We start from the raw sequence: 25982 nt of genomic DNA on the forward strand, positions 1-25982 counted from the left end.
GTTCTTCCTGGTGCAGCAGGTCCCAGGTTCTTCCTGGTGCAGCAGGTCCCAGGTTCTTCCTGGTGCAGCAGGTCCCAGGTTCTTCCTGGTGCAGCAGGTCCCAGGTTCCTCATGTTGGGTTGTCCACAGCCCACAAAAGGAGGCAGAACAATACTATGAAGGAAGTAGAGGCTATGGGGGAGGGGAATTCCTGTTTGGGGGTACCATTTGCTCGTTTCCCTCCCCCTCCCACCCCAGAGACACACCCTCTCTCATCACCGACACCAAAATAAAAAATAAAAACTGCATTTTTTATTGCTCAGGACGGAGAAATTTGGGATAAAAACACACAAAACATGGATATGGCAATTTCCTTCTCCGTCAGGAGTGCAATCAGACTGTTCTGGAAGACGAAGGGTTAAACCAAAACCGCCAGCAGCACAAAAAGGGCCCCTTCCCCCATGAGAAGCAAGGGGTCCCCGGCTCCCACGTGGAAGATTGGGTGCCAGCAGGGGGCTCCTCTTATACCCCCCAGACTGCTCAGATCTAAAAGGAAAGTTCGGCGGCAAATCAATGTGGATGATGTGAAGGGAGAGAGCCCCTCCTGGGAGGTACTTCCAGATTAAGTCCAGCCTTTGTGGGCGGGACATGGCAGACAAGGACGTCCCAGGCGGAGACTCTCAGTCCATTGTATCCGGATAAAAAAAAAAAAAAGTGGTTATTAGCGTCTACATTTTTTTTTGGGGGGGCACAGCCGGTCTTTTCTTTTGGAAGGGTGACCCCGCTGGCGGGTTTGGGTTGGGCTCAGGGCGGGAACCGCGGAGAAAACCGTATAAAAACACAAACGCAATTACCAAAACATTTTTCACGCAAGTCTTCAGACATTCAGGAGGATTGTGGCGTGTGTGTGCGTCGGCGGGTCCTCGGGGGAGGTGCAGGTCACAGTGTGTGTCGCCGTGGCGGGATATAGCACCTGCAGCGGCAGTGGCGTCGCACACAATTCCCTGGATCAGTCGATGGACGTCGATCCTCCTGTAGGGGTAAATCCTGTCATTTCAGGTACTTATTGCTTTGTAGAGGGGGGCCGGGTGCAGCAGCGTCCCCCCACCCCCATCGTACCGTCGTTATGGTCCATTCCTGGAAGAGGCGGGGCAGTGGGGGGGATATGCAAAGTAGAAGACAGACCCCTCCCCCGCACTGGGTCAGTGGTACAATCCCATCAGAGTCACATGAGGCTCTTATTTGGCATCTGTAGATTAAAGGACCCCCCCTCCCCCCCACATCCCCTCCCCCATAACAGTCAGTGGCTCATTCAGCGTCGCGCAGCACCGGCGTGCGCTCGCCATGGTTGTCAGTCCATCTCCATCGACATGAGCCTGCGATGTTCCCGCCTCTTCTCCTGGACCGGCTGCGCCTTGCAGCAGTAGCGGGAGCTGCAGTATCCAATCAGGCAGGAGAGGAGGCCGGCCACCAGCGACAGGCCAGCTCCAATCAGCAGCGGGTATTTGAACGCACTCAGCACTGCGGGACGAAAAAAAAAAAAAAAAAAATCGATTTGTCAGGATTCATAATTACCTGCACTACCTATGTGTGGCCATTAGGTGGCGCCATCACACAACAATCCCACCATGAGGCTGGTGGGACCCCCTTCTGGACACATCTGGTACTACACACACTATACAACATGCAATGCCAGCCAATCCAGAGACCCCCGACTACTGAGCTGACAATTCTGACCCCCTCACCCCACTGAAATCACAGCTTCCAGGACTACAGAATACCTCCCTCCTAGGTTACCGAGGTGGGAAGGGGCAAGGTGGACTATGTAACTATGCATTCTGGACTACATAACACCTCCCTCTTATGGTACTGAGGTGAGAAGGGGCTTTGGAGATGAGAAGGGAAGGGACAACACTGGACTACAGAACACTTCCCCCCCCTACAGCACTGAGGTGGGAAGGGGCAAGGTGGACTATGTAACTATGCATTCTGGACTACATAACACCTCCCTCTTATGGTACTGAGGTGAGAAGGGGCTTTGGAGATGAGAAGGGAAGGGACAACACTGGACTACAGAACACTTCCCCCCCCTACAGCACTGAGGTGGGAAGGGGCAAGGTTGGACTATGCAACTATGCATTCGGGACTACATAACACCTCCCTCTTATGGTATTGAGGTGAGAAGGGGCTTTGGAGATGAGAAGGGAAGGGGCAACACTGCACACTGGACTACAGAACACTTCCCCCCCCCCTACAGCACTGAGGTGGGAAGGATCAAGGTTGGACTATGCAACTATGCATTCGGGACTACATAACACCTTCCTCTTATGGTATTGAGGTGAGAAGGGGTACAGGGGTTTACGGAGATGAGAGAGGGAGGGGGCAGAGTGGACACTGGACTACAGAACACCTCCCCCTACAGTACTGAGATGGGAAGGGGCAAGGTTGGACTATGTAACTATGCATTATGGACTACATAAACACCTCCCTCTTATGGAATTGAGGTGAGAAGAGACGGGGCAACGCTGGACTACAGAACACGTCCCCCCTACCGTACTGAGGTGGGAAGGGGCAAGGTTGGACTATGCAACTATGCATTCTGGACTACATAACACCTCCCCCTCTTATGGTATTGAGGTGAGAAGGGGTACAGGGGGTTTTTGGAGATAAGAGTTCTTCACGTGCAGACCCCCGGAGCGTCTCTCCCAGGATGCAGTGGTGGGTCCCCTCTCTGGTGGGTGGTGCGGGTTTTACCCAGAGTGCCGGTGCTGCAACGAGCGAGGAGACCTCACTCACCCCTTTGGTTTTTATACTAAAGGTATCTCCGCGATTCTGCTGAGGGCCCCCCCCCCCCCCCCCCGCTGCAGCACTCTGCTACACCTCCTTGTTCTGCAACTCCAGTCCCCCCCCCCCACAGATTCCTTTGTCCTCCCTGCACCTGCAGTCCTCATACACCCCCAGAGCGTCCCCTGTCTCCGCTGTTTCCACACACTGCACTGATGATGCCCAACCAGCCTGGAACACAGACACGGCGGTGGCGTATATTTACTTACAATCCACCCTGACGGTCATGGCCACGGGGGAAGACGTCACGCTCTCCTGCCTGCTCCAGCCGCCCTCGCCGGTCCTCACCCAGGGGGTCACCGTACAGTAATGGCCGCCGGCGTCCTCCTCCTCACAGCCGTACACCCGCAGCCGGTACTCCATATCGCTGATCCGCTCCAAGGCCACCTCGCTGCTGCTGTTCCTGCGGCTGTGCTTGACCTGAGCCGTGCGATCCGTCTCCCCCAGGAGCACCACGGAGCCACTCGGGTTCTGGACGAACCAGGAGACCTCAAATGCCATGTCCGCTGCAGAGAAAATGAGAGGTGAGGGGGGGTCTGGGGGGGGGAGAACCTGAGAGCTGCAGGGTCGCTGCTGAGAAAGGGGGGGGGGGGGGGGAGAGGGAGGAGCTGAGAGCTGCAAGGTCAGTGCTGGGAAGGAGGGGTGGGGGGGGGGTTGGGAGAGCTGAAAGCTGCAGGGTCACTGCTGGGAGGGGGGGCTAACCTGCAGAATCTCTGCTGGGGGGGGGGGGGGGGAGCTGAGCTGCAGAGTCACTGCTGGGAAGGGGTTGAGCTGTAGGGTCACTGCTAGGAGGGAGGGGGGGGGGCGGAGTAGCTGAGAGCTGCAGGGTTGCTGCTGGGGGGGGGGGGGTTGGGGGGGTTGAGAGCTGCAGAGCCGCTGCTGGGAGGGGGGGGGGTTGAGCTGCAGGGTCACTGCTGGGAGGGGTGAGCTGAGAGCTGCAGAGTCACTACTGGGAGGGAGGGAGCTGCAGAGTTGCTGCTGGGAAGGGGGAGCCGAGCTGCAGAATCACTCCTAGGAGGGGAGGGGGGGGGGGGGGAAGCTGGGAGCTGCAAGGTCACTGCTGGGAGGGAGGGGGGGGGGGGCTGAGAGCTGCATGGTCACTGCAGGGAGGGGTAGAGCTGCAGAGTCACTGCTGGGAGGGGGAGCCGAGCTGCAGAATCACTCCTAGGAGAGGGGGGCTAAGCTGAGGGGAGGGGGGGGAAGCTGAGAGCTGCAGAATCTCTGCTGGGAGGGGGGGGGGAAGCTGAGAGCTGCAAGGTCACTGCAGGGAGGGGTAGAGCTGCAGAATCACTGCTAGGAGGGGGGGGCTAAACTGCAGAATCTCTGCTGGGAGGGGAGGGGGGGGGGGAAGCTGAGAGCTGCAAGGTCACTGCAGGGAGGGGGGGGGGGGGAGAGGTAGAGCTGCAGAGTCACTGCTGGGAGGGGGAGCCGAGCTGCAGAATCACTGCTGGGGGGGGGGGGCTAAGCTGCAGAATCTCTGCTGGGAGGGGGGGGGGGGGGGAAGCTGAAAGCTGCAAGGTCACTGCAGGGAGGGGGGGAGAGGTAGAGCTGCAGAGTCACTGCAGGGAGGGGGAGCCGAGCTGCAGAATCACTGCTGGGGGGGGGGGCTAAGCTGCAGAATCTCTGCTGGGAGGGGGGGGGGGGGGGGAAGCTGAAAGCTGCAAGGTCACTGCTGGGAAGGGGGGGGAGGGGTAGAGCTGCAGAGTCACTGCCGGGAGGGGGGGTGCTGAGCTGCAGAGTCCCTGCTTGGTGGATGGGGGGGGTATCTGAGCTGCAGAGTCACTGCTTGCTGGATGTGGGGGAGGGGGGGGGGGTCTGAGCTGCAGAGGCACTGCTGGGAGGGGGGGAGCTGCAGAGTCACTGCTGAGGGGGTAGGAGGAGCAGAGCTGCTAACACACGGCTTGGACAGGGAACAGAGGGAGCGGAGCTAACAAGACTTATGCGCTTCTAAAAATGGCGGCTGTGTCAGAAGTTACGAAATAATTTGCTGAAATTACCTGGATCCACGGCTGGCCCATCGATGGTTATGATGCACCAGAACTCGGACCTCTCACCGCGGTAAACGCTGGGGCTGTCTGAGCGAGCGGTCACATTGAAGACTGGTCCTGATTGGAGGAAGGAAAGTGACATGGTGAGGACAATGGACACAAGGTAACCATTTACTGATTCAGATGACAACTTACATCTTAGACCAACAGGGGGCACACCAGGCCAATCAACCCTAGGATGAACTTCTAAATGTCCTCTATTGCTGGGCCTGAGAGTAGGCCAATGCCAAGGGTTCCTCACTTATTGGAGATTCATATACCCCCCCGCCCCCTCATTATTTGCCCTGAGAATGGGCTGGGGATGGGAGTAATCACCTATTTTACACTTGCATCTCTCCACAACATTCAGACACTGGAGACAATTGTGCCCTTGTGGTAACAGTTTGGTGAAGACACTTTTCTGTTCCACCATGACTGTCCCTTGTGTACAGAGTCATAAAGACGTGGCTTGACCAGTTTGGTGTGGAGGAACTCCGGTGTCCTGCACAGAGCTCTGACCTCAACCCTACTGAACACCTTTTGGGATGGAGAAGACCTCATACTAAAGGTGTTCAGTAGGTTTGAGGTCATGGAAGAACTCTAGTGTCCTTTACAGAGACCTGACCCCAACCCTACTTTTGGAAGACTTTTCATATGAGGTCTTCTCACACATCTGTATCTGTCCTTAACCCTACGGAACACCTTTGAGATGAACTGGAACGTAGATGGTGAGCCAGGTCTTCTCATCCAACATCAGTACCTGACCTGAAAAATATGCACAAATTCCCACAGACCTCCTCCAAAATCTTGTGGGAAGTCTACCAAGAAGAGGTGGAGGTCATAGGCACAAAAGGGGGAAGCAGGCGACTCCATATTAACGGCCACTGGACGAGGGGGCAACTCCATATTAATGGCCATTGGGGGTGTGGGAGCAACTTCATATACCTCCAAAATCTTGTGGGAAGTCTACCAAGAAGAGTGGAGGTCATAGGTACAAAGGGGGAAGCAGGCAACTCCATATTTATGGCCATTGGGGGTGTGGGAACAACTCCCTATACCTCCAAAATCTTTTGGGAAGTCTACCAAGAAGAGTGGAGGTCATAGGTAAGCAGGTGACTCCATATTAATGGCCATTGGGCGAGGGGGCAACTCCATATACCTTCAAAATCTTGTGGGAAGTCTACCAAGAAGAGTGGAGGTCATAGGTACAAAGGGGGAAGCAGGCAACTCCATATTAATGGCCATTGGGGGTGTGGGAACAACTCCATATACCTCCAAAATCTTGCGGGACATCTACAAATTAGAGTGGAGGTCATAGGCACAAAGGGGGAAGCAGGAGACTCCATATTAATGGCCATTGGGCGAGGGGGCAACTCCATATTAATGGCCATTGGAGGTGGGGGAGGGCAACTCCACATGGACAGCCAAGGGTTTGGAATGGAATACCCAACAGGCCCACATAGGTACGGTATAAAGATGAGGTGTCCACAGACTTTTGATGATATAGTGTCTATCTTTACTATTCGATCATCCAACACCAACCACCATCATCACCACCACCACCACCACCCCCCCTCCCAGAGACCCAACATGTCATCGTACCTGAATTCTGGAACTCCAGCTGTACAGGATTTGTGGTCCGATTCTGCACCATCCGCCACACCCCGCCCCCGCCTTGTGTCCAGGCGGACATCGCACACCGATAGGCTCCACTGTTATGGTTCTGTGCCTGGTACAGTCTGAAGATATAGACGCCCTCCTTCCCTTTCTCCAGAAAGGTATTACTGCCTTCGGGCAGCTTCCGATGCGCCACCCCCTCGCGGTTCAGAGAGATGACTGTGACGGGGGGCTGACTGGGGTCCTGGGGTGTCAGCGTCACCTGCACTGAGTATTGGGGGAAGGGTATGTTCTTAGGTTGCACCGTGCATATCATCTCGAAGGTTCCTCCTGCTGCAGACACCGCCTGTATTGGCCTGGCGTTAACGACGAGGGACGATTCTGCAGGAAGAGGAGAAGCAATCAGATGGGTGTACAAAGATCCAGAGCCACGAATGTAGACCCCCCCCCCCCCCCCCCCCATGGGGCGAACACTGGAAACTGCTGGAAGAAAAACTGAAGCTTCATAGTAACAGAGAACCTCGATCACCAAAGGGTTTAGTACATTGCAGCCCTCCAATACAGATCTGATTGGCCTGAGGGTGTCAATGGGTGCCACCATTAAACCTGCCACAGTTGGTCCATTATGTCAACGGCAAAACGGCCCCATGGAATGCAATTTCCCAAGATGCAACAGCACAAGCAGAACATAGGAGGCGCCACATACAGTGCAGGAAAGAAGGATTTGATCCCCTATCATTCAGCAGGATTTCTGGCTCCCAGGTGTCTCTCATACAGGTAACAAGCTGAGATTAGAAGCAGTCTCTTAAAGGGAGTGCTGCCAATCTCATTGTGTTACCTGTATAAAAGACACCTGTCCACAGGAGCCATCAAACCATCAGATTCCAAACTCTCCACCATGGCAAAGACCAAAGAGCTGTCCAGGGATGTCAGGGACAAGATGGTAGACCTACACAAGGCTGGACTGGGCTACCAAACTATGGCCAAGCAGCTTGGTGAGAAGGTGACAACAGTTGGTGCAATCATTCACAAATGGAAGAAACACAAAACAAGTGTCAGTCTCCCTAGGTCTGGTGCACCATGCAAGATCTCACCTCGTGGAGTGTCAATGATCATGAGAACAGTGAGGAATCATCCCAGAACTACACGTGAGGATCTTGTCAATGATCTCCAGGCAGCTGGGACCACAGTCACCAAGAAAACAATTGGTAACACACTACGCCGACAAGGACTGAAATCCTGCAGTGCCCGCACGGTCCCTCTGCTCAAGAAAGCCCATGTCCAGCCCGTCTGAAGTCTGCCACTGAACATCTGAATGATGTCGAGGAGGACTGGTGGGACGTGTTGTGGTCAGAGGAGACCAAAATCCAGCTCTTTGGCATCAACCCAACTTGCCGTGTTTGGAGGAGGAGGAATGCTGCCTATGACCCCAAGAACACCATCCCAACTGTGAAACATGGTGGAAACATTCTGCTTTGGGGGTGTTTTTCTGCTAAGGGGACAGGACAACTGCACCGCATCAAAAGGATGATGGACGGGGCAATGTACCCTCAAATCTTGGGTGAGAACCTTCTTCCCTCAGCCAGGGCATTGAAAATGGGTGGTGGATGGGTGTTCCAGCATGACAATGACCCAAACAGGAGGAATGCTGCCTATGACCCCAAGAACACCATCCCAACTGTCAAACATGGTGGCTGCTCGGGTGTACTCAGCTACGGAGCCCAACCCAAACCTTAACAGATCGGCGTGATGGCCGGGAGGAAGACACGCATTGTACAGACTATGGGAAGCGTGTACATGTAGAGATTTGGTTTCTTGTGGGAACATCTCATTGCATGTCACGGCTTAATGATGGAAGTGTTTGCACAAGGCTGGCGTGTTGTCCTTTAAAACAATAGAAGCCAAGACGGGATTGGTTGGGATTGGCCTATGTACCTACAATCAGCCGAGATAATCCACCTCTTCAGTCCTCCCATTGTTTGGAGGAGCTCCTGGATGAATACCAGACCGAAGTTTTATAGAAATTGTGTCAAGAATCAACAAGACAAAGAAGACTTTTGTAGCCAATAGGGCGCCTCTCTGCTATGGGGATCGCCCAGTAGCTGCACCCCCTCCTCCCCCAAGGTGCTTCAAGACACAGACAGCAAACAAAGCCGCTCAACCACCCCGGTGACACCATGACACCAGCGTACGTCATACGCAGCAGATGGGAAGGTGTGAAAATCTGAGAAGCCAACTGTCAGCCATCAGGTGGAAGCGATCGGGCGGTTGCACATCCACCATCATCGCTTCCTTCCACCCCAAATAGTGTGGAATCCCCCCCCCAGCCTTAGTTCCTGGGGTTCCGTTGTCCCACCTACAGACCCAGGACCTGGCATGGCAAGTGCAGCCAGGTAGAGGGGAGGGAGACCAGTGGACGTCTGCTTCACTGACCCCGCCCTACGTTATTACATCATTTCTGGGTTCAAAAAGGGAAAACATGTAATTTACACCCAAGCAATTGACCCCTAACACCCGCAACCCCCCGAAAAAAAAAAATTATTAGGGTTCATTTATGACACTAAACGCCCTGTGTGTGTTAATTTTCTATTTGTGTAAAGGGGCCCAGCAGAACCCCAGCTCGGTAGTACCACCGCTCAGCAGAACCCCAGCTCACTGGTACCCTCGCTCAGCAGATCCCCAGATTAGTACTCCCAGCTCTGCGGCTTCCCCCGTTCAGTAGTAACCCCAACCCCCAGATCTGCTGATCCTCCACTCAGCAGAAGCTTTAGTGAAACTTGGCAAATTCCTGGTGTGTGTTGATTTTATTTGTTTAAAGGGGCCCAGTAGAACGCCAGCTCTGTAGTACCACCACTCAGCAGATTCCCCAGCTTACTGGTACCCTCGTTCGGCAGTTTCCCCAGCTTATTAGTACCCCCCAGCGCTGCTGATCCCCGTTCCTTAGCAACCCCCAGCTCTGCTGAACCCTCGTTCCTTAGCAACCCCCAGCTCTGCTGAACCCTCGTTCCTTAGCAACCCCCAGCTCTGCTGAACCCTCGTTCCTTAGCAACCCCCAGCTCTGCTGAACCCTCGTTCCTTAGCAACCCCCAGCTCTGCTGAACCCTCGTTCCTTAGCAACCCCCAGCTCTGCTGAACCCTCGTTCCTTAGCAACCCCCAGCTCTGCCGTTCCCTCGTTCCTTAGCAACCCCCAGCTCTGCCGATCCCTCGTTCCTTAGCAATCCCGCAGCTCTGCCGATCCCTCGTTCCTTAGCAACCCCCAGCTCTGCCGATCCCTCGTTCCTTAGCAATCCCCCAGCTCTGCCGATCCCTCGTTCCTTAGCAACCCCCAGCTCTGCTGATCCCTCGTTCTGTAGTAACTTCCAGCTCTGCTGATCCCCTGCTCAGTAGTACCCCCAGCTCTGCTGATCTCCCATTCTGTAGTAACCCTTAGCTCTGCTGATCCTTTGGTTTGCTGTTGTCCTCTATCTGTGGTCCCTGCTCACCTCCCGCTATATTGTTCCCACACTACACACCCCGTGTGCCATTGCTGGTTTCTCCTGCTTTGGTCCCCCAGCTCTGTTGATCCTCTGCCATTCAGTGCTCTCTCTCCAGTGCCCGCTCGGCCTCGGGCACCTGACGTGCTTTCTTCTAGTTGCTCTGCTCCGGACCCTGTTCACCTTTCTGCTACTCCAAGCTGCACACCAGATTTGACGTCTGCACCAGACACTCCCAGAATATATACACAGGAACCGGAAGTGACTGCTGATGACGTCTTTCCAGTTCTCGTTGGTTTCCTAGTGCACCCTGGGATATCCCATACTTGCAATACCTCCAAAAGCTGAGTAAAAGCCAATGAAAAGCTGTAGGTGCCGCTAGCGGGTGTGGTCATAGACATCTATGGAGGCTTTGAAGACGCTTTGAAGCACCATGAAAGGGACACGAGGTCTAGTTCTTGAAGCGAAGCAAACGCAACAGTGTGAACAGGACTGCAAGGCAACCATTTTATTTAGTGATAGAAGCTTTGATCGGCATTCAGTTATCCAGAGTCCTGTTCATGAAGGAGATTGTGGACCAGCGAGAACAGAAGATAGGTGATGGTTGGAGCCTTCCTGCTGCATGGAGACATCTGCCAATGTGCATTGCTGGGAAAGGACAGGTAACACGTCTGTATGTGACTTTGTAGCACTCCGTATGTCTTGTATTGTGTTCATGTAACTGTAGGTAGCATGTAACATGTAACATGGGCAGTATTCTTGTTTCCTAAAAAGTACATTAACTGCCTCCCGCCCGCCATACAAGGGAATGACGGGTACAAGGCGGTTCTCTCCTTCTGGGAGGAAGTCATATGATGTCCTCCCACTCTAGTCGTGCGTGTGTGCCCCCCCCCCCCCCAGGCGCTCAGCGTGGCAATCACCAATCAACGGAAAGAGCCGATGACTTCGGCTCTGTCATGTGATCAGCTGTGTCCAATCACAACGATTGCATGTAAATAAGGATATGCCGGTTATTGGCATTTCTCTCCTCAGGAGCTGTCATGAGAGGAGAGAATCGGCATTCCTCAGAGGGGACATCTACACTATCAGTGTCCATCAATGTAGGCAGGAAGGGGGTAGAAGCGCCCGGTAGGCAGGAAGGGGGTAGAAGCGTCCTGTAGGCAGGAAGGGGGTAGAAGCGCCCTGTAGGCAGGAAGGGGGTAGAAGCGCCCTGTAGGCAGGAAGGGGGTAGAAGCGCCCTGTAGGCAGGAAGGGGGTAGAAGCGCCCTGTAGGCAGGAAGGGGGTAGAAGCGCCCTGTAGGCAGGAAGGGGGTAGAAGCGCCCTGTAGGCAGGAAGGGGGTAGAAGCGCCCTGTAGGCAGGAAGGGGGTAGAAGCGCCCTGTAGGCAGGAAGGGGGTAGAAGCGCCCGGCAGGCAGGGAGGGGGTAGAAGCGCCCGGCAGGCAGGGAGGGGGTAGAAGCGCCCGGCAGGCAGGGAGGGGGTAGAAGCGCCCGGCAGGCAGGGAGGGGGTAGAAGCGCCCGGCAGGCAGGGAGGGGGTAGAAGCGCCCGGCAGGCAGGGAGGGGGTAGAAGCGCCCGGGAGGGGGTAGAAGCGCCCGGGAGGGGGTAGAAGCGCCCGGAAGGGGGTAGAAGCGCCCGGAAGGGGGTAGAAGCGCCCGGAAGGGGGTAGAAGCGCCCGGAAGGGGGTAGAAGCGGGCAGGAAGGGGGTAGAAGCGGGCAGGAAGGGGGTAGAAGCGGGCAGGAAGGGGGTAGAAGCGGGCAGGAAGGGGGTAGAAGCGGGCAGGAAGGGGGTAGAAGCGGGCAGGAAGGGGGTAGAAGCGCCCGGCGGGCAGGAAGGGGGTAGAAGCGCCCGGCGGGCAGGAAGGGGGTAGAAGCGCCCGGAAGGGGGTAGAAGCGCCCGGCGGGCAGGAAGGGGGTAGAAGCGCCCGGAAGGGGGTAGAAGCGCCCGGAAGGGGGTAGAAGCGCCCGGAAGGGGGTAGAAGCGCCCGGAAGGGGGTAGAAGCGGGCAGGAAGGGGGTAGAAGCGGGCAGGAAGGGGGTAGAAGCAGGCAGGAAGGGGGTAGAAGCAGGCAGGAAGGGGGTAGAAGCAGGCAGGAAGGGGGTAGAAGCAGGCAGGAAGGGGGTAGAAGCGGGCAGGAAGGGGGTAGAAGCGCCCAGCGGGCAGGAAGGGGGTAGAAGCGCCCAGCGGGCAGGAAGGGGGTAGAAGCGCCCGGCGGGCAGGAAGGGGGTAGAAGCGCCCGGCGGGCAGGAAGGGGGTAGAAGCGCCCGGCGGGCAGGAAGGGGGTAGAAGCGCCCGGCGGGCAGGAAGGGGGTAGAAGCGCCCGGCAGGCGAGGGGTAAATATACTGCAGGGTTCATTACCTAGAATTCAACAAACAGCTGAAACAGAATCCAGAACACAGCGCCCCACGTGGCCCTCCTGGGATATTACATCTCCTTACCTTCTGTGGCCCAGTTGACCACGACGGGTTCGGAGATCTCCTGGCTCACCAGGGTCCAGCTGTTGTCCAGCTGCTGCTTCCACACGGTGCCCATGCAGTGGTAGCTCCCCCGGTCCTCCTCCGATGTCCACTGGATACGCAGTGCGAAGGTTCCGGGGTCCCGGCGGGAGAAGATCACCTCGCCCTTGTCCAGACGCTGTTGGTACTCCTCTCCCGCCTGCAGGGTCCAGTCCTGCTTCATGGAGCCCACCAATACGGACGTGTCGGGGTTCTGGGACGATGAGAAGTACCAGGACACGGACAGACGCAGGTTCCCCGAAACCGTCAGGCGGCACAGGAGCTCCGTGGGCTCATCTGACATCTGGGGAAGAACCGATGTGTTCAACTTCACCTGGAGGTCCGGCACTGCGGAGATGGAGGGAACGGGGAGTTAGTGCGGGAAATACAGAGAAGTGTTCCTAACCCCCCCCCCCCTCTCCCCATAGATATCGGGGTGTAATAGGGAGATCACAGGAAAACACAGATCGGGGTGTAACAGAGATATGAGGGAAAGGCAGATGGGGGGGGGTAACAGATCACAGGGAACGGTAGACGGGGGTGTAACGGAGATCACAGGGAACGGGAGACGGGGGTGTAACGGAGATCACAGGGAACGGCTGATGGGGGTGTAACAGAGAACACCGGGAACGGTAGATGTGGGTGTAACAGAGATCACAGGGAACAGGAGACGGGGGTGTAACAGAGAACACAGGGAATGGTTGATGGGGGTGTAACAGATCACAGGGAACGGTTGATGGGGGTGTAACAGAGATCACAGGGAACGGTTGATGGGGGTGTAACAGAGAACAAAGGGAACGGTTGATGGGGGTGTAACAGAGATCACAGGGAACGGTTGATGGGGGTGTAACAGAGATCACAGGGAACGGTTGATGGGGGTGTAACAGAGATCACAGGGAACGGTAGACGGGGGTGTAACAGAGAACACAGGGAACGGTAGACGGGGGTGTAACAGAGAACACAGGGAACGGTAGATGGGGGTGTAACAGAGAAGACAGGGAACGGTTGATGGGGGTGTAACAGAGATCACAGGGAACGGTAGATGGGGGTGTAACAGAGAAGACAGGTACCGGTTGATGGGGGTGTAACAGAACACAGGGAACGGTTGATGGGGGTGTAACAGAGAAGACAGGGAACGGGTGATGGGGGTGTAACAGAAATCACAGGGAACGGTTGATGGGGGTGTAACAGAGATCACAGGGAACGGTTGATGGGGGTGTAACAGAGAAGACAGGGAACGGGTGATGGGGGTGTAACAGAGAAGACAGGGAACGGGTGATGGGGGTGTAACAGAGAACAAAGGGAACGGTTGATGGGGGTGTAACAGAGATCACAGGGAACGGTTGATGGGGGTGTAACAGAGAAGACAGGGAACGGTAGACGGGGGTGTAACAGAGAAGACAGGGAACGGTTGATGGGGGTGTAACAGAGATCACAGGGAACGGTTGATGGGGGTGTAACAGAGATCACAGGGAACGGTTGATGGGGGTGTAACAGAGATCACAGGGAACGGTTGATGGGGGTGTAACAGAGATCACAGGGAACGGTTGATGGGGGTGTAACAGAGATCACAGGGAACGGTTGATGGGGGTGTAACAGAGATCACAGGGAACGGTTGATGGGGGTGTAACAGAAATCACAGGGAACGGTTGATGGGGGTGTAACAGAAATCACAGGGAACGGCAGATAGAACTTCCATATGATCCAATCTGATCTGAGACGGTGAAGATTGCTAAAACCTTCCAATATATTACATGGCCGCGTCAGAGAGGAAAAGTTTTATTTCATCCAAAAAGAGCGCACAAAAAAATCCCGCAAGGTGAGCGGATTATATTCCTGGACGAGCCGCGACCACACACTGAGTGAGCGCAGCTGGCGAGACAGGGAGGCTGCTGGAGGGGAGCGCTGATCCCACACCTCCATCCCCGAGCGGTGGGAGCCCCTACAGGGGAGCACAGACACCAGGATGACACGAAGACCAAGAAATCGGATTATATTTTGCCTTCGCTGGTCTCTCCTTTCCTGTCATGATAATAAAATCTTTCCATTTTCACAACATACCCTATGATGTCATCACTGGGTCTCTGTGCTTCTCGAAGCAAAGCAGGCAGATCATGGCTAAGTGGAAGGGGCCGGCAGGATGCTGTACATAGCTGCCTGAAAACATCACAGCGCCCCTACCTCCTCTCAGAGGCCCTCATGCATGATTTCACATCATCCAGCTTTGCACACTACAAGGAATTTAAACCCACAGCCGATTCTTGCCTGCTTCTGTTCTGTAGGTACCAAGAAACAGTGATTCCTCCTACTGTTCTGTGTGACACCAGGACAGGAAGTGATGAAAAAGTTCCTCTTGGGAACACAGAGCAGTAGAGGTTCTAACCCTTCCTCACTCCATTTCAAACTGAAAAAAAAAAAAAAAAAAAAAAAATGGGTCGGAGTTGGCCCTTAAACGACATAATATCTTGGGCTGCCGTCGCATTTATTGCACCTTTGGAAATTGGAGATTTCGATTAATGAGATTCCGGAGGTCTGAGCCGATCAGGTGCGGCTGGCGGGATTGGACGCGCCGAGGCGAGGAGCGCTAATCACGCAACCCAGCAGGAGGTCATATGTAGGAAGGGAGAGTCAGCCAAGGATGACGTGCAGAGCGAAGAGGCTCAATCTACTTTTATTAACCCGAAAATAAAAAAAAAATAAATAAATAAATAACCCCCCCCCCCTCCCACCAGACACCCCCGCAGCCCCAGCACTGACTTCCAAAATCACTTAATTAAATAAGTAAAAGGATCAAATAATCAAAAATAAAAATGATAAAGAATGACGAGATAATAAATTAAATAGAACAAAAATAAATTAAAATGAAATAAAACCATCTCCATTTTTTTTAATTAACTGGAGACCCCCCACAGCCTTGGTGCTGCCTTATCAAAAAAAAAAAAATTAAAATAAAGAAAAATTTTAAATAAAACAATAAATATAAGAATACAAAAACAATAATAAAAAAAACAAAAATAATAATAATAATAATAATAAAAATACAAGAAAAACCTACTTTTTAAAAAAAAAACCGAGAACAACCCTCCAAATGTAGACAACCCCCCAAAGCTCTGGCATTGCCATCCCCAATGACATAAAAAAAAAAAATTATGTATATTTAAAAAATTAAACCTCCCCAATTTTTTTTTTTTTTTTAACATAAAACAAAGACATCCCCTCCTCAGACTGGAGACCCCCGCAGCCTTGGTACTGACCACCCCAATGGTTTAATGAAAAAAATTAGTACAAATAAAAGAATAATAAGTAATAAAATATTAATAAATACTATTCTTTATTATAATTCTTGTTAATAATAATGGATAATATTAAGTTATAAATACAATAAAAAAAACCCAAAAACTAAAATTAAAACATTTCCAGTTTTTTAAATAATAAAAGCAGGCACAATCTCCGGTCATCCCTGACGTTCCTAGCCACAAGATATCTGGACCTATCAAGGGGGTACAGGGTTGATGGGAACACTCACCTGCAGAGACCACCTCCACCCGGACAGCATCGGACGTCCGCTCTGCTGCCTTCTTCCAGCTGCCATCCCTCAGCAGGGTCCAAGCGGAGCCCCGACACGTGTAATTCCCCGAAAGCAGAGCCTGGGGCACCTCCAGCTTGTGGGTGTAGGTCCTCTCCTGGGATGGTTCTGGGTCAAGTCCACCAACCAGCTCTTGAACGTCTCCACCGTCAGACCAAAACCAGCGGACCTGGATCAGCACTGGAACATTGGAGTCCAGAGACACCTGGCAGGGAAGGGTGAGGGGAGCCCCCTCCTGGACCTCCATCTCTTTCACAGGTACGGTTACGGTCAGTACTACGAAACAAGAGACATCCAATGAGAAGGTAGGAAAAGGTTTATTAATGGTTTCACTCGCCATAGATCATGCAGATTCTATTCTCTATGGGCCTGGGTTGGAGCCATTTTGGATTGAAGGGACTGGGCTCAGTTTTGGGAGATGTAGGGTAATGACTAGGGCTGGGGTCATGTTATATTGGAGGTATAGGGTCTAACTTGAGGACACACAAAGCAATGGAAACCCCATCTCCAAGGGCCAAGGCTGGGGTTGTGTTGAATTGAAGGGACAGGGTCCAGTTTTGGGACACACAAAGGTAATAGGAGTCTAATCTTAAAGCGCCCACACTGTGGTCGTGTTGGATTGGCGGGATGGGGCTCAGTTTTGGGACATATAAAGATAAAAAGGGGCCTAACCTCAAAGGGCTTAGCTGTGGTCATGTTGGATTGGAGGGATGGGGCTCAGTTTATAGGGGTAATGGAAGTCTGATCCCAAAGACCTGCTCTGGGGATGTGTTGGATTGGAGGGATGGGGCTCAGTTTTGGGACATATAAAGATAAAAAGGGGCCTAACCTCGAAGGGCTTGGCTGTGGTCATGTTGGATTGGAGGGATGGGGCTCAGTTTATAGGGTTGCATGGGGTAATGGAAGTCTGATCCCAAAGGCCTGCTCTGGGGATGTGTTGGATTGAAGGGATGGGATTTGGCTTGAGGACACACAGGGTAATTGTAGCCTAATCTCAAAGGGTCTTCAGGTAGGGCCGAGTTGGATTGAAAGGAAGGGGCTCAGTTTTGGGAAATACAAAAATGATGGGAATCGAATCTCGAAGGGCCCAGGTGAGGTCTTGTTGGATTGGAGGGATGAGGCTCAATTTATAGGAACACATGGGGTAATGGAAGTCTAACCCTGAAAGGCCTGCTCTATGGTTGTGTTCAACTGGAGGGATGGGGTTTAGCCCGAGGACAAAACAGGGTAATGGGAACCGAATATCAAAAGGCCTGGAGCTAGGGCTGGGTTGGATTGAAAGGAAGGAGCTCAGTTTTGGGAAATACAAAAGATAAGAGTCTAATCTCGAAGGGCCCAGGTGAGGTCATGGTGGACTGGAGGGATGGGGCTCAGTTTATAGGGTTGCATGGGGTAATGGAATCCTGATCCCAAAGGCCTGCTCTGGGGTTGTGTTGGATTGGAGGGATGGGGTTTGGCTTGAGGACACACAGGGTAATGGTAGCCTAATCTCAAAGGGTCTGCAACTAAGGCTGCATTGGATTGAATGTATGGGACTCAGTTTTGGGACACACAATGTAGTGGGAGCCAATCTCCAAGGGCCCGAGCTGGGGTTGCGTTCGATTGAAGGCACGAAGCTCAATTTTTAGACACAGAAGGCAATGGCAGTCTAATCTCGAAGGGACAGGCTGGGTTTGTGTTGAATTTGAGTGATGAGGTTGTAATAGAAGACTAATCTCCAAGGGTGTGGTGCAAGGGTTGTGTTGAATTGAATGGACTGTGCTCGGTTTTGGGACACACGAGGTAGTGGTAGCCTAATCCCAAGGGCCTGGGCTGGGGTTGTGTTGGATTGACTGGAGATGCAAAGGGTTATGGAAGTCCAATCTGAAAGGGCCTGGGCTGGGGTTGTGTAGGATTGGATTGACTGGTGATGCAAAGGGTTATGGAATTCCAATCTGAAAGGGCCTGGGCTGGGGTTGTGTTGGATTGACTGGAGATGCAAAGGGTTATGGAAGTCCAATCTGAAAGGGGCTGGGGTTGTGTTGGACTGGAGGAATGGGGCTCATTTTGGTTAAACGCAGGGTTATGGGAGTCTAATCTTGAAGGGCCTATGATGGCGTTTGGTTGGACTGGGGCTCAGTTTTTGTGAGTAATGGGAGCCCAACATAAGGGCCTGGGCTGGAGTCGTGTTGGACTGAAGGAACGGGAATCAGTTTTAGGACACAGGCAAATGGCGGTCTAATCATGAAGGGTACCGGGTTGGGACTGGACAGATTACAGAAGATCATATATGGGACCTCCCCTCCCATCCATGGACACAAACTGTTAACACAGGCTCCTCCCCTTCCATATTACACAGATTATTGATCCCATTTTCCACCCATTTCCCCTCACTCACCCATTGGCCAAACCTCCACTTGAGACACGTCCACTCTCTTCTCCTGGATCTTCTCCCAGCCTTCAGGCCCCTGCACCCAGGTCTGGGCCACGCAGCTGTAGTCCCCTCCATCCATTGTCTGGGCGCCATCTACAGTCAGCTGGTACTTGTCAGATCCGGCCGTGTCGAGTCGCACCTCCCCGCGGTTGTATCGGTCGGCATAGTCCGGTCCGGGCTGGAAACGCCCCAGGTGGGTCAGTGTCAGGACCTTGGAGGTGGAGCCTGCTGTCTGCCGCTCCCAGGTCAGGGACAGGTGAGTGTGAGCGGAGGATTCGGAGACGCCCGCCTGGCACTGCAGCTGGAAAGACCCTCCTTCGGTCACATTGCGCACAGTGGTCGTACGACCCTTCGGGCCATGCAGGTTCAGCGTGTCGGGGATCACTGGAGAGAGGAGGAGAGAGGCATTAGGATGGCTGGTGCAGGACAAACGACAGAGAACCAAGACATGACGGGTTGGCGGTGGAGAACAAACCCTTTGAGCCTTTTACATTACCATCATTGGAATCTTGTGTTACCTGGATCCTTAAAGGGTCAGTCCGCCCAGAACTGATCATTCAATTTAGGTTCCTCTATCTAATGGGAATCTCTGTGTGGAGTTTTGGTTTTGCTCACCAGCTGCAGCATTTTTGAGGAGCTCCCACCATCCCTGCTGGGCTTTAGATTAGAATATGAAGAGTGCAACAGGGAAACTGCCCGAAGGGTGACGGGAAAAGAACTGGAGGACTACAACAGGAAGCTCCCGGAGGACACAGAAGCCAGCAGGTGGCTCACCACAACAGACACCCCCTAGAACTGAAACATCACTTTTGGGTGGTCTAACCCTTTAAAAGCAGCCTTGGATCTCATGTACTGGTCTTACTGGTTCCCGGATTCAATTTGCCAATCTCTGATCTTTTATACATTTCTAAATATTAATGGAGAACACCAGATGTCCTCTGCTCCCACAAGGTCAGATGTTGGTTCAGACTGGATCTGTTCCCCTCCAGATACGTGGATGGTGGCCCTAAGAGGGTGATGTTGGGGGTCTTCCTATTCCTTCTCACGTATGAAAATGTGGAGCTGTGATGTGAAATGGGCATTGCATACCTTGCTGAATAAGATTCTGTGCAGGACTACAAGTCCCAGAGGAACCCTCAGAGGGTCTGGATCACCATAGGATGAAGGAGACAGACTTGGAAGGTGGAGAGTGATGGAGGGTCTGATTGGTGGACACAGACAAGGACTGTGAGGCTTTCCCGCCATCCAAGTGCGAGTCAGGCAACTGCAGGGGTTAATGGAATATTAAAGGGTCATAGGTCAAACATGGCCGCCCTCTGGCCAATGTTCAGCATTGTAACGTCCTTCTTATGGGGGACCTGGGCCAGTCACTGTGCAGTGGAGACCCCCCACCCCTTACTGAATAGAGAAGATCTGTTCTGTGTCAGCACAACCCCCCCCCAACCCCAACCACCCCGGGGGCACTTCTTTCTTCAAACACAACTTCAAAAGGATGCCGAAGGTCACACGAAGGGTCACTCCGCCTGGTACACAGGACGCCATGAACGGGGTCCAGACAGTATCCTCGTACACGGGACGCCATGAACGGGGTCCAGACGGGATCCTCGTACACGGGACGCCATGAGCGGGGTCCAGACGGGATCCTCGTACACGGGACGCCATGAACGGGGTCCAGACGGGATCCTCGTACACGGGACGCCATGAACGGGGTCCAGACGGGATCCTCGTACACGGGACGCCATGAACGGGGTCCAGACGGTATCCTCGTACACAGGGCGCCATGAACGGGGTCCAGACGGGATCCTCGTACACAGGGCGCCATGAACGGGGTCCAGACGGGATCCTCGTACACAGGGCGCCATGAACGGGGTCCAGACGGGATCCTCGTACACAGGGCGCCATGAACGGGGTCCAGACGGTATCCTCGTACACGGGACGCCATGGACGGGGTCCAGACGGTATCCTCGTACACGGGACGCCATGGACGGGGTCCAGACGGGATCCTCGTACACGGGACGCCATGGACGGGGTCCAGACGGGATCCTCGTACACGGGACGCCATGAACGGGGTCCAGACGGGATCCTCGTACACGGGACGCCATGAACGGGGTCCAGACGGGATCCTCGTACACGGGACGCCATGAACGGGGTCCAGACGGGATCCTCGTACACGGGACGCCATGAACGGGGTCCAGACGGGATCCTCGTACACGGGACGCCATGAACGGGGTCCAGACGGTATCCTCGTACACGGGACGCCATGAACGGGGTCCAGACGGTATCCTCGTACACGGGACGCCATGAACGGGGTCCAGACGGTATCCTCGTACACGGGACGCCATGAACGGGGTCCAGACGGTATCCTCGTACACGGGACGCCATGAACGGGGTCCAGACGGTATCCTCGTACACAGGGCGCCATGAACGGGGTCCAGACGGTATCCTCGTACACAGGGCGCCATGAACGGGGTCCAGACGGTATCCTCGTACACAGGGCGCCATGAACGGGGTCCAGACGGTATCCTCGTACACAGGGCGCCATGAACGGGGTCCAGACGGTATCCTCGTACACAGGGCGCCATGAACGGGGTCCAGACGGTATCCTCGTACACAGGGCGCCATGAACGGGGTCCAGACGGTATCCTCGTACACAGGGCGCCATGAACGGGGTCCAGACGGTATCCTCGTACACAGGACGCCATGAACGGGGTCCAGACGGTATCCTCGTACACAGGGCGCCATGAACGGGGTCCAGACGGGATCCTCGTACACAGGGCGCCATGAACGGGGTCCAGACGGGATCCTCGTACACAGGGCGCCATGAACGGGGTCCAGACGGTATCCTCGTACACAGGGCGCCATGAACGGGGTCCAGACGGTATCCTCGTACACAGGGCGCCATGAACGGGGTCCAGACGGGCTCCTCGTACACAGGGCGCCATGAACGGGGTCCAGACGGGCTCCTCGTACACAGGACGCCATGAACGGGGTCCAGACGGGATCCTCGTACACAGGGCGCCATGAACGGGGTCCAGACGGTATCCTCGTACACAGGGCGCCATGAACGGGGTCCAGACGGTATCCTCGTACACAGGGCGCCATGAACGGGGTCCAGACGGTATCCTCGTACACAGGGCGCCATGAACGGGGTCCAGACGGTATCCTCGTACACAGGGCGCCATGAACGGGGTCCAGACGGGATCCTCGTACACAGGACGCCATGAACGGGGTCCAGACGGGATCCTCGTACACAGGACGCCATGAACGGGGTCCAGACGGGATCCTCGTACACAGGGCGCCATGAACGGTGTCCAGACGGGATCCTCGTACACAGGGCGCCATGAGCGGGGTCCAGACAGTATCCTCGTACACGGGACGCCATGAGCGGGGTCCAGACGGTATCCTCATACACGGGACGCCATGAGCGGGGTCCAGACGGTATCCTCATACACGGGACGCCATGAACGGGGTCCAGACGGTATCCTCTTACACAGGGCGCCATGAACGGGGTCCAGACGGTATCCTCGTACACAGGGCGCCATGAACGGGGTCCAGACGGTATCCTCGTACACAGGGCGCCATGAACGGGGTCCAGACGGTATCCTCGTACAGAGGACGCCATGAACGGGGTCCAGACGGGATCCTCGTACACAGGACGCCGTGAGCGGGGTCCAGACGGTATCCTCGTACACGGGACGCCGTGAGCGGGGTCCAGACGGTATCCTCGTACACGGGACGCCGTGAGCGGGGTCCAGACGGTATCCTCGTACACGGGACGCCGTGAGCGGGGTCCAGACGGTATCCTCGTACACGGGACGCCGTGAGCGGGGTCCAGACGGTATCCTCGTACACGGGACGCCGTGAGCGGGGTCCAGACGGTATCCTCGTACACGGGACGCCGTGAACGGGGTCCAGACGGGATCCTCGTACACGGGACGCCGTGAGCGGGGTCCAGACGGTATCCTCGTACACGGGACGCCGTGAGCGGGGTCCAGACGGGATCCTCGTACACGGGACGCCGTGAACGGGGTCCAGACGGGATCCTCGTACACGGGACGCCGTGAACGGGGTCCAGACGGTATCCTCGTACACGGGACGCCGTGAACGGGGTCCAGACGGTATCCTCGTACACGGGACGCCGTGAACGGGGTCCAGACGGTATCCTCGTACACGGGACGCCATGAACGGGGTCCAGACGGTATCCTCGTACACGGGACGCCATGAACGGGGTCCAGACGGTATCCTCGTACACAGGGCGCCATGAACGGGGTCCAGACGGTATCCTCGTACACAGGGCGCCATGAACGGGGTCCAGACGGTATCCTCGTACACAGGGCGCCATGAACGGGGTCCAGACGGTATCCTCGTACACAGGGCGCCATGAACGGGGTCCAGACGGTATCCTCGTACACAGGGCGCCATGAACGGGGTCCAGACGGTATCCTCGTACACAGGGCGCCATGAACGGGGTCCAGACGGTATCCTCGTACACAGGGCGCCATGAACGGGGTCCAGACGGTATCCTCGTACACAGGGCGCCATGAACGGGGTCCAGACGGTATCCTCGTACACAGGGCGCCATGAACGGGTCCAGACGGTATCCTCGTACACAGGGCGCCATGAACGGGGTCCAGACGGTATCCTCGTACACAGGGCGCCATGAACGGGGTCCAGACGGTATCCTCGTACACAGGGCGCCATGAACGGGGTCCAGACGGTATCCTCGTACACAGGGCGCCATGAACGGGGTCCAGACGGTATCCTCGTACACAGGGCGCCATGAACGGGGTCCAGACGGTATCCTCGTACACAGGGCGCCATGAACGGGGTCCAGACGGTATCCTCGTACACAGGGCGCCATGAACGGGGTCCAGACGGTATCCTCGTACACAGGGCGCCATGAACGGGGTCCAGACGGGATCCTCGTACACAGGGCGCCATGAACGGGGTCCAGACGGGATCCTCGTACACAGGGCGCCATGAACGGGGTCCAGACGGGATCCTCGTACACAGGGCGCCATGAACGGGGTCCAGACGGGATCCTCGTACACAGGGCGCCATGAACGGGGTCCAGACGGGATCCTCGTACACAGGGCGCCATGAACGGGGTCCAGACGGGATCCTCGTACACAGGGCGCCATGAACGGGGTCCAGACGGGATCCTCGTACACAGGGCGCCATGAACGGGGTCCAGACGGGATCCTCGTACACAGGGCGCCATGAACGGGGTCCAGACGGGATCCTCGTACACAGGGCGCCATGAACGGGGTCCAGACGGGATCCTCGTACACAGGGCGCCATGAACGGGGTCCAGACGGGATCCTCGTACACAGGGCGCCATGAACGGGGTCCAGACGGGATCCTCGTACACAGGGCGCCATGAACGGGGTCCAGACGGGATCCTCGTACACAGGGCGCCATGAACGGGGTCCAGACGGGATCCTCGTACACAGGGCGCCATGAACGGGGTCCAGACGGGATCCTCGTACACAGGGCGCCATGAACGGGGTCCAGACGGGATCCTCGTACACAGGGCGCCATGAACGGGGTCCAGACGGGATCCTCGTACACAGGGCGCCATGAACGGGGTCCAGACGGTATCCTCGTACACAGGGCGCCATGAACGGGGTCCAGACGGGATCCTCGTACACAGGGCGCCATGAACGGGGTCCAGACGGGATCCTCGTACACAGGGCGCCATGAACGGGGTCCAGACGGTATCCTCGTACACAGGGCGCCATGAACGGGGTCCAGACGGTATCCTCGTACACAGGGCGCCATGAACGGGGTCCAGACGGTATCCTCGTACACAGGGCGCCATGAACGGGGTCCAGACGGTATCCTCGTACACAGGGCGCCATGAACGGGGTCCAGACGGTATCCTCGTACACAGGGCGCCATGAACGGGGTCCAGACGGTATCCTCGTACACAGGGCGCCATGAACGGGGTCCAGACGGTATCCTCGTACACAGGGCGCCATGAACGGGGTCCAGACGGTATCCTCGTACGCAGGGCGCCATGAACGGGGTCCAGACGGTATCCTCGTACGCAGGGCGCCATGAACGGGGTCCAGACGGTATCCTCGTACGCAGGGCGCCATGAACGGGGTCCAGACGGTATCCTCGTACGCAGGGCGCCATGAACGGGGTCCAGACGGTATCCTCGTACGCAGGGCGCCATGAACGGGGTCCAGACGGTATCCTCGTACACAGGGCGCCATGAACGGGGTCCAGACGGTATCCTCGTACACAGGGCGCCATGAACGGGGTCCAGACGGTATCCTCGTACACAGGGCGCCATGAACGGGGTCCAGACGGTATCCTCGTACACAGGGCGCCATGAACGGGGTCCAGACGGTATCCTCGTACACGGGGCGCCATGAACGGGGTCCAGACGGTATCCTCGTACACGGGGCGCCATGAACGGGGTCCAGACGGTATCCTCGTACACGGGGCGCCATGAACGGGGTCCAGACGGTATCCTCGTACACGGGGCGCCATGAACGGGGTCCAGACGGTATCCTCGTACACGGGGCGCCATGAACGGGGTCCAGACGGTATCCTCGTACACGGGGCGCCATGAACGGGGTCCAGACGGTATCCTCGTACACGGGGCGCCATGAACGGGGTCCAGACGGGATCCTCGTACACGGGGCGCCATGAACGGGGTCCAGACGGGATCCTCGTACACGGGGCGCCATGAACGGGGTCCAGACGGTATCCTCGTACACGGGGCGCCATGAACGGGGTCCAGACGGTATCCTCGTACACGGGGCGCCATGAACGGGGTCCAGACGGTATCCTCGTACACGGGGCGCCATGAGCGGGGTCCAGACGGTATCCTCGTACACGGGGCGCCATGAGCGGGGTCCAGACGGTATCCTCGTACACGGGGCGCCATGAGCGGGGTCCAGACGGTATCCTCGTACACGGGACGCCATGAGCGGGGTCCAGACGGTATCCTCGTACACGGGACGCCATGAGCGGGGTCCAGACGGTATCCTCGTACACGGGACGCCATGAGCGGGGTCCAGACGGTATCCTCGTACACGGGACGCCATGAACGGGGTCCAGACGGTATCCTCGTACACGGGACGCCATGAACGGGGTCCAGACGGTATCCTCGTACACGGGACGCCATGAACGGGGTCCAGACGGTATCCTCGTACACGGGACGCCATGAACGGGGTCCAGACGGTATCCTCGTACACGGGACGCCATGAACGGGGTCCAGACGGTATCCTCGTACACGGGGCGCCATGAACGGGGTCCAGACGGTATCCTCGTACACGGGGCGCCATGAACGGGGTCCAGACGGTATCCTCGTACAGGGGGCGCCATGAACGGGGTCCAGACGGTATCCTCGTACACGGGGCGCCATGAACGGGGTCCAGACGGTATCCTCGTACACAGGGCGCCATGAACGGGGTCCAGACGGTATCCTCGTACACAGGGCGCCATGAACGGGGTCCAGACGGTATCCTCGTACACAGGGCGCCATGAACGGGGTCCAGACGGTATCCTCGTACACAGGGCGCCATGAACGGG

The 25982-nt window shown here is 55.9% G+C and overlaps 1 protein-coding gene across 1 annotated transcript in view; it reads right to left on the reverse strand.

Annotated features, from left to right (window-relative positions):
* Positions 1–269: 269 nt before the first annotated feature.
* The window catches only part of LOC149430634 (prostaglandin F2 receptor negative regulator-like), a gene marked incomplete at its 5' end in the record, with an annotated part of 32620 nt that continues 6907 nt past the window's right edge, over positions 270–25982 (reverse strand). Inside the window, 7 exons of the mRNA XM_089666172.1 lie at positions 270–1500; positions 3033–3329; positions 4821–4928; positions 6453–6848; positions 12379–12783; positions 15962–16297; positions 18399–18818. Of these exons, the coding sequence (XP_089522298.1) occupies positions 1331–1500; positions 3033–3329; positions 4821–4928; positions 6453–6848; positions 12379–12783; positions 15962–16297; positions 18399–18818 (2132 nt within the window). The remainder of the gene's footprint in view (positions 1501–3032; positions 3330–4820; positions 4929–6452; positions 6849–12378; positions 12784–15961; positions 16298–18398; positions 18819–25982) is intronic.

This window comes from Staurois parvus, unplaced genomic scaffold (genome assembly GCF_062004578.1).
Source record: "Staurois parvus isolate SC_StPar_1 unplaced genomic scaffold, SC_StPar_1.0 ptg002570l, whole genome shotgun sequence".
Lineage (NCBI taxonomy): Eukaryota > Metazoa > Chordata > Amphibia > Anura > Ranidae > Staurois > Staurois parvus.